This window comes from Mus musculus, chromosome 3, assembly GCF_000001635.26.
Source record: "Mus musculus strain C57BL/6J chromosome 3, GRCm38.p6 C57BL/6J".
In the NCBI taxonomy this organism is placed as follows: domain Eukaryota; kingdom Metazoa; phylum Chordata; class Mammalia; order Rodentia; family Muridae; genus Mus; species Mus musculus.
Genome location: NC_000069.6, coordinates 116,666,990 through 116,683,805, shown reverse-complemented (window position 1 = coordinate 116,683,805; position 16,816 = coordinate 116,666,990). Strand labels below are relative to the sequence as shown.

The 16,816-nt window shown below is 38.2% G+C and overlaps 1 protein-coding gene and 1 non-coding gene across 9 annotated transcripts in view; both read left to right on the top strand.

Annotated features, from left to right (window-relative positions):
- Positions 1 to 14,337, top strand: part of Slc35a3 (solute carrier family 35 (UDP-N-acetylglucosamine (UDP-GlcNAc) transporter), member 3) — a 43,240-nt gene extending 28,903 nt beyond the window's left edge. For 2 of the 8 annotated variants that reach the window (NM_144902.4, NM_001362374.1), the window contains 4 exons: positions 2,530 to 2,701; positions 5,825 to 5,943; positions 8,502 to 8,635; positions 10,088 to 14,337. In NM_144902.4, coding sequence (NP_659151.1) covers positions 2,530 to 2,701; positions 5,825 to 5,943; positions 8,502 to 8,635; positions 10,088 to 10,178 — 516 coding nt within the window. In that variant the 3' untranslated portion in view covers positions 10,179 to 14,337. Of the gene's footprint in view, positions 1 to 2,529; positions 2,702 to 5,824; positions 7,945 to 8,501; positions 8,636 to 10,087 lie in introns of all 8 variants that reach the window. The other 6 variants (XM_006501426.4, XM_006501425.4, XM_030252600.1 and 3 more) reach the window with 4 other exon arrangements.
- A 1,851-nt stretch (positions 14,338 to 16,188) lies between these two features.
- Positions 16,189 to 16,249, top strand: Gm51275 (predicted gene, 51275). The gene has a single exon (NR_162801.1). It is a non-coding gene; the product is annotated as a predicted gene, 51275 (primary transcript).
- The last annotated feature ends 567 nt before the right edge of the window (positions 16,250 to 16,816 follow it).

The following is a 16,816-nucleotide window of genomic DNA, read 5'->3' as shown; positions in this document are numbered from 1 at the left end:
CTTGTGTCAAGTTGACATGCAACCAGCCAGTACATCATACATTGAAGACCAGCCTCTTCAACAAATGGTGTTGAGAAGCTATACATATGTATCCATAGTACAAGGCTAAGACTAGCTACATTCTCACCCAGCACAGGACTCAGTTCCAAATGGTTGAGGACTTTAAACCCTGAAACCTTGGAGAATGTGAAAGGGAACAGGGACAGCACTTAAGAGAAGCTCACAGAAAGGACTTTTTGATAGACTCCAATTTGAGCAAACAGTAGCAAGAGTTGACAGATATGAGTGCATGAAATGTCAAAGCTTCCTAACAATGAAAACAGACTAAAGAGACAACCTTTGGAGGGGATGAGGGTGTTCACTAGTTCCTCATCAGACAGGATTAACATGCAGTTATATAAAGAACTAAAAACAAAACAAACAAACAAAAACAAAACCACCCAAGCATCCAGAAGTCCTAAGCCTATGAGTAATCAGGCAAATGAACTCAGCAGATAGTTCTCAAAAGAAATGCCGATACCTTATAAACATACCTAAAATGTTTACTGTCTTCAGCCACTAGGGAAATAGAAATCAAAACTACACTGAGTTCATTTCGTCCTAATCAGAATGGCTGTTATCAGCACAACAAACAAGAGATGGTGTGGAAATCAATCTTACTGCTCCTCTGATTGGGATGTAATTCAAAGCAGCCAGTTGTAAAATAGTATGGAGGTTTCTCCATGGGGAGATTTTAATTTTACCTGTGTCTGTGTGTGTGTGCGCGCATTCGCACTTGCCTGCACACATATCATAGAGCATTTGTGGGGGTCAAAGGGCAGCTTGACGCAGTCAGTTCTCTCCTTCCACCTCTATGTGGGTTACAGGAATTGAACTCTGGTTGTCAGGCTTACATAGCAAGCACTTTCTCTTTTCAACCATCTTGCTCACTAAGTAAAAATACTAACACGTGATGCAGCTCTACCTTTTCAAAGTATATTCTTGAGCATACTACAGAAATACTAATATTTATTACAGAGTTGTTCACAATAGTTAAGTTATAGAACCAGTTTAAATGTTCATCAGTTTATCAATGGATAACGTAAATGTGATACACACACACACACACACACACACACACACACACACACACACATATATGATACACATACACAATGGAGGTTTATTTGTCCATTAAAAAATGAAATTATGCCAGTCGTGGTGGCGCACGTCTTTAATCCCAGCACTCGGGAGGCAGAGGCAGGCGGATTTCTGAGTTCGAGGCCAGTCTGGTCTACAAAGTGAGGTCCAGGACAGCCAGGGCTATACAGAGAAACCCTGTCTCGAAAAACCAAAAACCAACCAAACAAAAAAAAAAAAACCAAAACAAAAAAAAAAAAGAAAGTATGAGCCGGGCATGGTGGTGCACGCCTTTAATCCCAGCACTCGGGAGGCAGAGGCAGGTGGATTTCTGAGTTGGAGGCCAGCCTGGTCTACAAAGTGAGGTCCAGGACAGCCAGGGCTATACAGAGAAACCCTGTCTTGAAAAACAAAAAACAAAACAAAACAAACAAAATTATGTTATTTACAGGAAAATGTAGAACTGGAGATCATTTTTTTTGTTGTTGTTTTTTCGAGACAGGGTTTCTCTGTATAGCTGGCTGTCCTGGAACTCACTCTGTAGACCAGGCTGGCCTTGAACTCAAAAATCCGCCTGCCTCTGCCTCCGGAGTGCTGGGATTAAAGGCGTGGGCCACCACGCCCGGCTGGAGATCATTATGTTAAACAAAATAGCATAATTTTGCAGTTGAAAAATGAAGATTAAGGGCTATGCCTGGTGGCTCATGCCTTTAATCCCAGCACTTGGGAGACAGAGGCAGGGCCTGTTTAAGGCCATTCTGGTACAAAGCAAATTCCAGGACACCCAGGGCTACACAAAGAAACTCAATCTTGAAAAAACCCCCCAAAACCAATAGAGAGGAAAATAGAAAAGAGCTGGTTTGAAAAGGGAACAGAGCAGTGGAAATGCAGACAGAGTGGGGGCGGAAATAACAAAGAGGGTATGATCAAAGTGCATGAGACACATGTGTGAGCATGTCATAATGGGATCCACTGTACAGAGTTTCAAATAGATAGTTTCCTTAGAAGTTGCTTAGTAAGTTTCAGACCATCAGAGTAGTGAGACATAGCTGGTAAGGCATATTTAACAACAGTTAAATGGTTACCATGGTCAGGAACATCCAAATCCTTTGGGGACTATGCCCGAGACAGTAACTTCAGTCTTTCATGCTTTGATGGACTATTTTCCTTACAGTGTTTGTGGTTCCTTTCCCACCAGCTTCTCTTCCTACGATGCTTGAGGTAGCTTACCTTCTGCTCAGGCAGTACTACACTGCTTGTGGAGGTCAGGGACAGCTTGTGAGAGTTGGTCCTCTCCAGCCACCATTTGGGTCCCAGGGCACAGACTCAGGTTGTCAATCTTGGCTATAAGTGTCCCTACCCACTGAGCCATCTCACTGCCCTCTTGATGTTGCTTTTGTTTTTATTCAGTGGCCTTCAGATTCTCAAGAGCTGAACTCTAAGGACCTTTCAACAGGCTCACAGTTTGTAGGCCTCATGGCAGTTCTCACAGCCTGTTTTTCAAGTGGCTTTGCTGGAGTTTATTTTGAGAAAATCTTAAAAGAAACAAAACAGTCAGTATGGATAAGGAACATTCAACTTGGTAAGTTTTAAAGGCTTTCTAATATCTTTTTTCTAAATAACTATACCAGTCATGTATGGTGGCGCACGTCTCTGATCCCCTGGCACTCATGAGGGTGAGGCGAAAAACCAACCGGGCCACATAGGGAGACCGCATCTTAAAAAGAAACCAGACAAAGATTTACGTTCTTACATTTGTGGATCTCCCTAAGTCTTTCAGTACATAGGCCTTGAATGCAAGTGTGCTGATGATACAAAGAAATGGATTTGAAATGTATGCCTGGACTCATGATATGGAAAAGCAGGCTGATGCTGAGTGTAGCCTGCTCCTGCCCTCAGTTATGGAGTCTCAGCATATTTATCCTTATTGCCTTTCCTTTTGTGAAGATGCTACAACTAATTTACATATTAAAATGTAAAGGCTCCTAAAATGGAAGAAGTTGGAAATGAAGCAATTTTCATCTCTTCCAGTCGTAACATACTGTTTTCTTTCAGTATAATGTTTTGTCTTTTTACATACTCCTTGACTGGTGGGAAATAGCTTAGAGGGGAAGAAAATTTTAGCTTTGGTTACAAGTGTCTAAAAAAAATAATCAAACAAAACAAACCAAAACAGAAACTAAGACTGGCTGAATGAATTATTGTTGTGATTAGGTAGTATAATTAAGATTGTACTTTGGAGCCGGGTGTGGTGGCGCACGCCTTTAATCCCAGCACTTGGGAGACAGAGGCAGGCGGATTTCTGAGTTCGAGACCAGCCTGGTCTACAAAGTGAGCTCCAGGACAGCCAGGGCTATACAGAAAAACCCTGTCTGGAAAAACAAACAAACAAACAAACAAACAAACAAACAGATTGCACTTTGGGAGACTGAGAGAAAATGTAAAGTAAAAGAGGATCGAGAGCTAAATTGCCTGGATTCAGCTACTGAGTCCATTTCATTGTGTGCACTTGGAGAAATTTCCTCATCAACAAAAATAATCATACAAGTGTCAATAAGGGCTTATAGTATGTTAGTTTTGGTAAAGCATTTGGAACAAGGACTATATAGATATCTAGTATTAGTCAGTGGAATATGTAGCCACTATTAGAATATCCTGTCTAGCTATATATACTGACATAATTCATATATGTTCTTGTATGCTACTAGACAGCCTTCTGTCACCGTGACAAACACACAAGATAAATCAACTTACCAAGAGATAACATTTGCTTTGTCTTAAAATTTTGGGGCTTCAAGCTGATATTCCATTGATTTTTTTTTTTTCCCTTTTTGGCCTGTGGCAGGGCAGGACATAATATCAGAATATGCAAGGCAGAGGAAGCTATTTATGGTGGCACAATAAATAGAAATCGAGAAGAGACTAAGGACACATAGTCCTGATCGTAGGCATGCTTCCAAGTGACCTATGGCTTCCCACTAAGCCCATCCTCATAGTGGTGAAGAGAGAGAACAATTCTTGGACACTTGGGGCTTTGGAGGACTTTCTAGCTCCAACATGTACTAAATATGTATTTTAGTAATTGTCACATTTTAATTTTTCAGTTAAATTTATTTTATTTTATGTATGTGAGCATATTGTCCCTCTCTTCAGACAGACCAGAAGAGGACATCAGATCCCATTACAGATGGTTATGAGCCACCATGTGGTTGTGGGAATTGAACTCAGGACCTCTGAGCCACTGAGCCATCTCTCCAGCCCAAGTTAAATTCTAAACTGTATGCCGTCGGGCATTTTTTAAAAGTCACATGCCATGATTAGTTTTATACTAAGATGAGACCTATTAAATGGTTAGAGCTTGTGCAAATGAACTTTACATGGTCCTCACACTCTACCTAGTTACGGCGTTATTTAAAACCATCACACATACCCTCTTTGACAGCATTCATAATGTGTGCCATAGGATGTGGCCCCTGTATGTTTCTGTAAGACAACAATGCTCCAGGTCTAGAGGCTGTATTGACCCATGGAATTCAGCAATGAAGTTCACTGAGCCAATTTCCTCTAACAGTGAGACTTGAGTAGTAAGTACAGAATCTGATGATGGCTTCGACCGTTTCCTAGCCTGGAGTTTTGGTTATCAAGTATTGTTTTTTTTTTTTTTTTTTTGAATCTTAAAAATAAAGTTTATTGTTTTTAAAAAACTTACAAATAAAGAGCACCACCTGTGGAGAGTAGCCAGTCATAGACTCTATAACTCTGAACTTATATACATTTAGAGCAGGCATTTGAACGGAAAGCTGTGGCACTTCACATTTGCACTTTTACTGTCAAGTATATTTTTATGCACATGTCCACTACCAAAATAAAAAAAAGTCCCTGACAGACTTAGAACTAGAAAAGCAGTTAGCTTTATATTCTTTTTTATAACTCATGTTCACTGCTTGTATTAATTAAAATGCTTACAAAGAAATTCTATGTCATATATGTCAGCTTTCTTGTGTATAATTATGAATGTTACTCACGCAGATGTGGTCATAGCAATAGGAAATTGATGATACAATGGAATACTACAAGCAAGCATTTTATAAATGCTTGAATGGATCACCAATCTAATAATTCAAATTCTGTAATTTCAATATTATTATGGTGTTTAACGGTTGGTAAATTATTTTTAAAAATATTTTCATGCCTACCTGCTTATGTGTATGTTTTGTAGTTATTATATAGTACTATGTAAAATTTGTAAAAATTTATATATAAATCAAGTGATTTGTTTTTTTTCCCAAGGCAGGCATTTGTTTTTTTCCTGAGTCAGGGTTTCTCTGTATAACCCTGGCTGTCCTGGCACTTGCTCTGTAGACCAGGCTGGCCTTGAACTCAGAGATCCACCTGCCTCTGCCTCCCGAGTGCTGGAACTAAAGGCGTGCGCCACCACGCCTGGCCAAGTGAGATATTTTTAAAGGTATTTATCAGAAAGAAGTAAGTTGTGCAGTGTGGCTCAGGCCTGTAGTCCCAGTACTTGGGAGACCAAGGCAACAGAAACAAGAGTTCCGGTCCAGTGAGCTACATGCTGAGTCCCAGGTTCTTCTCCATTGCACAGCAGGACCCTGCCAAATGGAACAAGGGAGAAGGAAACAGGAGTGTTAACAAAAATATCTCTTCAGAAAAACTGCCACATGACCTAGGTCTTACTTTCTTATAGGTTTCTTTGGAAGTATATTTGGATTAATGGGTGTATACGTTTATGATGGAGAATTGGTCTCAAAGAATGGATTTTTTCAGGGATATAATCAACTGACGTGGATAGTTGTTGCTCTGCAGGTAAAGCATATAAGTCTTCTATTTAATAACTACTGAATACTGCTTCAATACACAGAATTAAAATGGGTACTGGTGTGTTGGTATTTAAGGGATACAGACCGATTGATTGATTGATTGATTGATTGATTGATATAGATAGATAGATAGATAGATAGATAGATAGATATGGGCATGCATGCAGGCAAAATATCCATATAAAATAAAATAAATAGATTAATTAATAATAATAATTTTTAAAAAAGAATTAAATAGTGAAACTGGGCTGTGGTGGCACACACCTTTAATCCCAGCACTCTGGAGGCAGAGGCAGGAGGATTTCTGTGAGCTTGAGGGCAGCTGGTTTACATAGCAAGCTGCAGGACATCCAGGGCTATATATAGAGACCCTGTCTCAAAAAATAATATTTAGTAGTTAAAACTAAGGGTAAATATAACTTGATTTCTCTGCTGCAATTATCATTGCATAGAAAAGCCATGGTCAACCCTTTAAAGATGGAAGGAGCCTTTTGAGATAATTATGCAAGTTTTAGGCTTTATTTTATATTTACATATTAGAATGTTTCTGTCAAATTTCTTCAGTGTGAATGTGTCTTTAATTGTACAAGAGATGACTGATTTTACCTCCACAAATACTCCTTGAAATTCTGGAAAATATAAAAATGAAGAAAGCGTGTTCTTTAAAACATAGTTTGGTAGAGTTCTTTGAAGTCATAAGGCTCAAGGACCTGGCAAGTAGAGAAGTGTCAAAGGATAATGGCACTTGTAAAATACGAAGGGTGTTTCTACTGTATAAAAGGAGGAGAAGGCACAAAGGGGAAGTTAGAGAGAATTTAAAGTAGAGGTATGGTATACATGGAGAACTTCTATATGATATATTTTACCTAGTTATGGGAAAGCTCTCCTTTAAGAGAGAGCTAAAAATGGTTTTGTTGTTTTGCTTTAGAAAGGATCTCTCTACATATAGCTCTTGCTGGAACTCAGTATGTATATCAGGCTGGCCTCAAAGTCACAGAGATATGCTAGCCTCTGCCTAGTGACTGCTGGAATTAAAGGCGTCTGCCACCACACAACAATTTTTTTTTAAGTTGGTATAACTGGTATGAAGAATTCAACAGGGAATAAATAGATGAATAACAGCATTTCCTTGAAATATTGATTCAAACATAATTTGCAGTAAGTCCAGTGGGATAATTCATGACTTTATAACTTAAACTTCCGTCATTATAGAAGGCAGTTAGAGTGGCTACCCTTGGTTTGGTTTGGAAGCAGATATATAGGGTTTGGTTTGGAAGCAGATATATAGGGTTTGGTTTGGAAGCAGATATATAGGGTTTGGTAGAAAATAAAGCCAGGTCATACAGATGCTCTTTTATCATTTGAGAGAATTAAGGGTGTGAGATTTTGGAATATTTGCATATACATAATAAGAAAATCTGTTACTGTGACTCAAATCTAAACAAAATTTTGTTTTATGTACGAGCATACACATAGCCTGGAAGTAAGATAATACAGTTTAAAATCCACCTGTGTGGTATGACTAACCCATTAAATGTGGCAGGTGTAGAATTTTCATCTGCGCATCAAAGTGTAGGGTTTGGGAGCATTTTGGATTTTTGTATAGTAAGTAAAGTCTCGTGTGTGTGTGTGTGTGTGTGTGTGTGTGTGTGTGTGTGTGTTTGTCTGGATTGAACCAAGTGCCCTCATACCTACTAGGCAAGTAATTTACGACTGAGCTACCCACTACTCATTAAGGTTTTTGTTTGTTCATTTGTTTGGATTTTTTACTTACTTAATTTTATGCGCATATGTGTGTGCCTGAGTGTATGCATGAACATACAGTGCCTACAGAGATCAGAAGAAACATCAAAACCCTTGGAACTGGAGTTTCAGATGGTTGTGAGCTGCCTAACGTGGGTGCTGGGAACTAAACCCAGGTCTTCTGCAAGAGCAGCAAGCACCCTTAACCACTGAGCAATCTCTCCAGCTTCCCCATCTCCTATTTGTAAGTAGCCACAATCTAGAATTTGAGAATGATCTGGTAGACGGTTCTTGATATCCTGTGGGGATAGCTCAGAGAACTTAGCTACTGTAAGTTTGGTTTGGGGTTTAATCTCTAGCACTGTAAAAGCATCACTCCCAACCCAAACCAAACAGTTCGTCCTGACAGTCAGAAGAGGTAGAAGGTGGGGAGGGGGATTGAAGAATAAGGCGAAATGAGAAGACTGTTGGAAAGGCATTAAAAAGGCGTTCTTCTTCAAGCTTAAACCTCATGTATTTGTTTCTTCAGCTGCCCAAACAAGTGCTGTTTAATTATTGAATTTGATGAAAATAGACAATTTGTAATTTGATCAAATTCTACTACAGCAAATCTTAGATTGCTTTGATGGTTACATTGAGGGCTGTGAAGCAAAACTGGAAGTCTATTGTTTTTAATGAATCATTTGCTGGGATATAATTATATTTATAGAACAGAAGTCTTAAATCTTCCCTGAGAAATGAAATTGTTCTGAAAAGCTGTTTTATGTTCATTTAAAAAATATTCTCTTAAAATCTTGACAGGCACTTGGAGGCCTTGTAATAGCTGCTGTCATCAAATATGCAGATAACATTTTAAAAGGATTTGCGACCTCCTTATCCATAATATTGTCAACAATAATATCTTATTTTTGGTTGCAAGATTTTGTGCCAACCAGGTAAAATACTTCTTTCTCTATATCATTTTTTTCTTTCCATTCTAATTCTTTCTTGTATGTCTTATTTTGTTGTTAGTATTACCATGATTCCATTTAGGTTTGTTTATTCACTTTCCAAAAGTTCATTAAGTGGCCACTCTCTGCTGGATTCTGGAAAAAAAGAAACCTATGAATGAGATGGGTGTATTCAAGAAGGTCATAGTGACTAGAAAACCAGACACAAGATGAATTATAACATGGTCAGCATGCGAATGTCAGTATATATACAGCTCACTAACGAGGGGGCTTGAATCACTGAAATAATCATAGTATGATAGGGTTTCTGTTGTACATAGCTGAGCAGGGTAACAAATATGCAAATAATGTATTAATCACAGTGTGATGAGCATTAGAGTAACTCACTGTAGAGTAATGAGTCTTGGACAGTAGACCTGAATCATTATCAATAAACACTTATTGATAGAAAGGGAATTGTGGTTGAGGGACTAGGATCTACTATGATGCCAGCGTCAGGAAAAGGTCCATGAAGTCAAACGGCTGAATTTATAGACTGGGGAAGGGGTGTGGAGGGTAATGTCGGCTGGAGCACACTGGCACATGCCTTATTCATGAAGTCCAGGGGGAGCTGTATAGGTTGGAGGCCAGCTTGGGCTACATAGTAAAACTGTGGAATAAATAAAGCAAAGCAAAAGCCTCAGGTCACAGGAAGGTAAAGACCAGTGATCCCTGTCTTTTTAGATTTGTTTGTTTGTTTGTTTTTAAGTTGAAGGTAATGACTTTGAAGCATTAGTAGAAACTAATCTATGATTCTAGCTGCATTAAAACTGTATATAGCAAGTTATAATTGGTAGTTAGGTTTGTGTCCAGTTTCTATGAAGTATATTGTATATCTACATACATAGAATCAAGAGGAAAGCATGTGATATCTCCTTCTCTTAACCATCCTGTAAACATTGGTACTGAGTTTTATTATTGCTTTGGCTTTTAAACTAAATTACCTAAGTTTAGCATACAGTAATGAACTTTTCCTTTAACATTTTGTTTTTAACATTTTGGACCTTTTATGGAATGAATCCCATACAGAGTGTGCATGTCGGTGAGGTCCTGCACCATGGAGTGTAGGCTCAAAGCCAGAGTCTACACTGCATCTTACCTCCGACCTATTTGGGCCTGTGGGGCAAGTTTTTAAAGTCCTGTAAAGCCTTTCCTGAAGGTACAAAATGCAGCTAATCCTTGTACTGCTTCAAGTCATTCAAGAACAAAATGACATTTACATGTGAAGTATTTAGCTCAGCACCTGGATCATAGGAAGTACTCAACATTTATTACTATGTTTCTGGAATATTTCTTTCCCAAATTACACTTGTCTTTATAGTACAGATACAGTATAGTAAAGAATTTAATTTGCTTTGAATCTGACTTTCTCCTTTTCTTTTTCTTCATCCTATTTAGTGTCTTTTTCCTTGGAGCCATCCTTGTAATAGCAGCTACTTTCTTGTACGGTTACGATCCCAAACCTGCAGGAAATCCCACTAAAGCATAGTCATGTCCTGTCCTTAACTGGATTCTCACAGTGGTGCCCTAGGAACCTCAACATTAATCTTGCACAGAGGACTTCTGCAGATTCTATGAAGAAATCATCAGGCTAAATCTGATCGTTCTGTTCAAATGGTTTGAAAACGTGTAGCCTTCAGGATGAAGTGTGTCCGTCATCTGCAACCCAAGCTTGGAAGAGTGTCCAGGAAGTAGGCTTAGAGGGGATACTGGGAGGAGGCCTTACGTCTGAGCTCCTAGTGACTTCAGCCTTTTAGTTGCTGTAGCACTGTCCAGTGCAGCCTTTGCAAGAGCACACACATGCAAAGAAAGAGCAAGGTTTGCAAGGTAGATCTGCCTACACTTATCCCATGTTCTTAACCTTACCCTTTCTGTACAGATGTATCAAGCTACATGATCTATTTAAATGGAAATTTATAATTGCCTATCAAGCTGTGAACAAACAAATATAATTTAAAACCATTTTCATGTATCCAGGGTTTTATATCTATACAGAGGATTCCTAAGGAAAGGATTGACAAGTTTTACTTGTTTAATTCCATACGATTTGATTAAGTGATCTGGGTTTGAATCATATTTAAATTTAGTGTAGAATCAATCTCTCTCTCTGTCTCTCTCTGTCTCTCTCTGTCTGTGTGTGTGTGTATGTGTGTCTGACCATTTACTGCTTTGAGGCAGCTGAATGCAGTTTGGTTCTTCCCGTGCTAGAGTGGCAGAGACTGGCCCTAGTGGAGCTTACTCATCATTTCCCAGGTCTGTCTCTTTTCTCATTATTCTCATCATTACATTAAATTGAATTTGTGTGTCCTGCCATTAAAAATTTTAAGTGAATTTAAAGGGATTAAGTACTCATTTAATAATTGAAAATAAAATAATGATTACTGTCTAGGCTCCATTTTGAGAAATCTAAACTATGAAGCATATATTGAATGTAGTTTTGAAATGGAGAATTTTCTTGTTAATCTGCAGTAGCAATTTCTTTTAATCTTTGACAGAAACAACAATCAAAAGAGTGTTAGTTCTCTCAGTGGACCATGATTAAACTGATTTCCTTACAGACATTCCCTACTGCCATATGCTACTTTCTTTTTTCTTTTTCTTAAAGCATATTGTAACTTGTTTTTTTGTTTTTCTTAAGGCAGATTTTCATTATGTAGACCCAACTGGCCTTGAACTCACAAATATCTATCTGGCAGCCTCTGCCTGGTGAGTGATGGGATTAAAGGTGTGGGCCACTCTGCCCACCTCACTACATTGTTTTAAGGGAGTTGCATTATATTTTAAGTTCTAAGGCTATTTAGAAGTTTTTATGTCTTAAAGCCCACTCTCCCCACCTGATCATGTGTCTGGCAGATGTGACTGCCTTCAGGGTTTCCTCTCTGGTGTTCCTGTGAGTCCTTCTGGGAAGGAGCAACCATTTGCTTTAGAATAGTAGATTTTCTTTCTTTTTAACACTGGAGTTGAGGATACAAATTATGAGTTATTTAATAATAAATTCAAAGGAGAGAGAATATATTAGAAATAGTAAAGTAAACCGGGAGGCAAAAATACGTTCTATATTTGGAATATAAGTTATTTAATTATTGTCCATATGCAGAATTACCTATTGAAGATCTATTTTATTCTTTCATTTATATTGTATATATTTTAAAACTTTGTTCAAATAGATACAAACCTGTAAAAAGGTAATTATTTTTTATGTAGTTCTAATAGATTTTGTTAAATGGAATTTGACTCAAAAGCACTGTTGTTAAGAACTGTAAGGTTCCCTTGGCAACCTTGGATTGGCTATTTGATCTTATCAGAGCAAATGTACTTTCAACAGTGGACATGACTAACCAATTCCATTCAGAGTTTCAAAGTACTTAAAATGATAGAATATTTAACATCATTGCACCGATGAGGATAAAGTGATAGCAGGCTTTCTGAATGCCTGGTTTATGGTTTTCAGTGACTGCCTTTTAGAGCTTGACTATTTTGAGCATGGTGTGAGGCCACCACAGCATTCAAGCATATGTCCTAGGACCTATAACCAAGTACAACCCAGATCCTGCAAATGCACAAAGTTCAAGAGGACAGATTCATGGTCTGCTCATATTAAAGCATTGTGTGGGCAAGTGTGTTAATACAGTGTGGATTCAAAATGATTGGTTATTTAGATATGGTCTACCCTGTCTTAACCCTACAGAAATATAGACAAAGAAGCAGTTGGATAGTAAGGTTGTTCAAGTTATAATACATTTTAGGTGTCTGAAAATCTTTTATGCATCATTTATATTTTTCCTTTCTAGTCAGTTAAAAAGTAATTGGGCTGAATGTATAGTCTAAAAATTTATAAGGAAATAATAATATGTGGGGGAAATGGGCTTGTAACCTAGATTGTGTCATATATATTGATGCTGAAATTTTGTGTAATGTGGTTTGTGTTTTGATGACATTCAAAGGTGTTATTGTGTCATGCTTCCATAACTCTTCGATTATTTAAAAGTTATGCTTTTAAAGGTGTACTTGTTATTTCTCAGCTACTTTCACTAAAGGCACGTGTGAGTTCATGGAGAAGAAGCCTGCCAGCTGAGAGCTGTAGTAAGGTTAGGTACAGCACACTGGGAGAAAGCTTCATGTCCCGGGCAGGCCCTTAGTGCAGCAACAGCAGCTCCTTACTGGACGCTTTTCAGGTTGTAAGTTACCTGTGCAGTAGAGCATAGAGGTTGGAGGTTCAGAACTGACATGTTTACATCAGTTTCTATGGAATGACACAGAAGTTCATATGAGAAAAAGGCAGCTTGATATTTAAACCACAGTCTATATTAAGAAATTCCAAAAAGAAATTAGTCGACATCCTGCTCTGAACCATAAAATAGAATACTGTTCTTACAAATCCGGTTACTAGACTTTAAAAATGTCATTATACTGTCATTCAATGAAGTGTTTTTGTTTCCTTGTCTTTTTGAGGCAGCATCTTAACTGTGCCACCCTGGCTGCCTGGGGTTTACTGTGTAGACCAGGCTGGCCTGGAAATCACGGAGATCCGCCTGCCTCTGCCTTCAGAGTGCTGGGATTAAAGGTGTAGGCCACCACCCCCATTTGAGTTTTGTTTTGTTTTACTTAGTTTTTAAAGAAAGGCTTTAGTGTCACTCATTCTATTTAAACATTCATTGTAGAATATTTTATTACTATATATTTTTACCCGGGATTTATAAAAAGTAATTATGTTATACTGAAAGTCATCTCAAGGATCTCCAGGATAATTAAAGTAATCGAATAGGGCCAATGAAAATGCACCTTTATCACAGTCTGGTCCTATGTGCCTTGCCTTACCAAATAAATACCTGACTTTTATGGAGAATATACTGTAATTTACAACTGTAGACACATACTTGAAAGTGGGATTTTTTTTCAAGAATAACTATAATTCTAGCTTTTGGTTGTTTCAACATTTTCCCTTTAAATCTATTGTCAAACCACCTGATACTGAGTATCCTATTAAAGTATCTAAGTATCCTATTAAAGTATCTATGAGCAGCACTTGCCTAAGTGAGTTGTGATATCTGCACCATGATTCAGGTTTGATACTTTACCATTTGTATATAATTGTTTGTTTGTTGTTGTTTTTTTTTCTTGTAAGACATGATTTGTTGTGATTTAAAACAATATTTTTAAATGATTTTGACCCTAAATTGATATATGTCTGTATTTCATTTATATAGTTATTTTTTGAGATTTGGGAATATGATTTGTTGTATGTTTAAATTTTTATGGATATATAATTCAAAGGAATGTATAAACTGTCTTTTATTAAGTGGATTTTTAGATGATAAATTTCTCATGTCAATTTTTGGTACCATTATTATCTATATTTAATAGATAAGAGAAATAGATAATTTCATAAATAACTACATATAGTTTTCTATATTTCCATTTTCTATTTTTACCTGTGTCTGATTTAATCTGGGGATTGGTTGCTTATTTTTATATTTTAGGAATGAGTTGCTTATCTTCATCTCTTGGAAACTTTTTATCACAAGTAATTTGCTTTGTTTTAGCCAGAAACTAGCTTTTATTTCAAGTGGTTAGAATTTCTCTGCCTATATAATAATCACAGCCGAAAAGTATTTTGTTTGAAATAAAATACTTCTTTGCTGCTGGCAGGCTCAGTAGTTCCTCAGGATCTTTCCTTCACTCCCTGAGTGGGATTGCTTCTGCCGTGACACCCATGCAGTACCAGACCAAGTTGACATAGCAGCACACACATGTATCCCCACTTCTGCTCCCATGTAACAGCACACACATGTATTCCCATTTCTATTCTCGTATAGCCACACATGGAATGCTCTAAGAGTCCAGGAATGTTAAAATCTCAGCGTTTTAAAAACAAAGGTTGGAGCCGGGCGTGGTGGCGCACGCCTTTAATCCCAGCACTCAGGAGGCAGAGTCAGGTGGATTTCTGAGTTCAAGGCCAGCCTGGTCTACAAAGTGAGCTCCAGGACAGCCAGGGCTATACAGAGAAATCCTGTCTCGAAAAACCAAAAAACAAGCAAACAAACAAACAAAAAATAAAAACAAAGGTTGGTTGGTTGGTCGAGTTCTTATGAAAAGCACTAAGAGAAATTTTTCGCTATTATATTTTTGTGTTTGAATACTTCTTTTGAGACGAGAGAAGTAGCTCAATGGTTTACAGCATGTATTGCTCTCTTAGAGAACCTACATTTTATTCCCAGCAGCCTCAGTAGACAACTTACAACTGTCTGTAATTCACAGGATCTGAGGCCTCTGTTCTCTACCAACCCTTGTATTTATGTGCACATACCCACATGCAGCCACGTACCTACAGGTAAACTAAAATAATAAAAGCCAGGTGTGGTGGCATATGCCTTTATTCTCAGGACTTGAGAGGCAGAGAATACATCCCTGTGAGTTTGAGGCTGGCCTGATCAATATAATGACATCCTACCTCAAATTAAACAAACAAACAAAGAAACAATAAAGAAAAACATAGAAGTTTGCCAGGCATGGTGGTCCACACCTTAAATCCCAGCACTTGGGAGGTTCAGGCAGATCTTTTGAGTCTGACACTGCTAGTTTAATCAAGGCTGCGTAGTGAGATCCTGTCTCAAAAAGAAAAAAAAAAGAGAGAGAACTCTGGTTTACTCTGTTTTTTTTTTTTGTTTGTTTTTGTTTGTTTGTTTTTTTTTTTTAAAGGCCTCTTTTGCTAGGAGCACATCACAAGCAAGATGAACTGGGGCTGAGACAATGGGGTTACTTGAGGCAAGTCTGAGGGCAAGCCTGCATTTCACAGTGGAACCCTGGCTCATCTCTCTCCCCTTGTCTTTCTCTTCTTTTTCCTTTTTCTTTTTTCTTTGTCTCTCTCTTCTTTTTTTTACTTTCTTCTTAATTATATCTCTGAGAATTTTGTTTTCCGTTTATTTTACGCTCTCTCCATTCCTTATCACTTAGATGTGATTGTGTATGAACTATGTTGGCGTCATGTAAGGTTCTCCACTTGCGAAGCTTTAGTCGTGCTGTGATGGGCTGTGCCAGTGTAGCTGAGAAAACGTCATGGGCTGTATCTGTGAATTCACAAAGATGGTATTGTTAAAGGACTCCTTTTGTTGATTTTAGCTTTGAGACAGTGTCTCACGGTCTAGCCTGGGTTGTCTTAAAGCTCGTTTTGTAGCTAAGGCTGACTTCAGATATTTCCTCTTCCTGTACCCTCCTGGTACTGGGCTTTTCCCATACTACCTGGTAGAACATTTAAAATAATTTTTTAAATTGCATTTTTATTGTATGGGTATTTTGCCTTGTAGATCTGTGCAGTCCTTTTATACCTGGTACCTAAGGAGATCACAAGAAGGTATGGAGCCGAGGTGCTGAAGTTACAGACAGTTGTGAGCTGTAAGGTCGGCTCTTTGGACTTGAACCCGAGTCGTTTGGAAGAACATCTACTGCTCTTAACTTCTGAGCCATCTTTCCAGTCCCCTTAAACTATATTTTAAAACATTTAGGGGCTGGAAAGGTGACTCAGTGGTTAAGAGCACTGACTGCTCTTCCAGAGGTCCTGAGTTCAATTCCCAGCAACCATATGGTAGCTCACAACCATCTGTAATGGGATCCTATGCCCTCTTCTGGTGTCTCTGAAGACAGCTACAGTGTACTCATGTCCGTTAAAAAACAGTTTAGTTAGTGTGTGTGTGGAGGTGCTGTGATGCCCATTTGGAAGTCAGGACGATTTGTGGTGTACATTTGGGTTTGGGGATCAGGTTCACATCATCAGGCTTGGCAGCAAGCGCCTTTCCTAGCTGAGACATCTCATCTGCCCCAATAAAAAACGTAAGGTATTTGATTCTGTAGATGACTATGTGTCTGTGTTGGGTAAGTACATGAGTGTGAGCGGAGTCCAGAAGAAAGTATCTGATACCATGAAGTTAGAGTTACTGGTGGCTGTAAGCTGCCAGATGTGGCTGCTAGGAACCAAATTTTACTCTTCTCAAAAATAGATAAGTGCTCTTAACCACTAAGCCATCTCTTTAGAACCAGTTTTAAAAAATAAATTTTACCTAGCTTTTCATTTTGAAATACACAAGACATAAAAGATTAACATGCCACCCATATGTAGCAGCTAGCATTTGT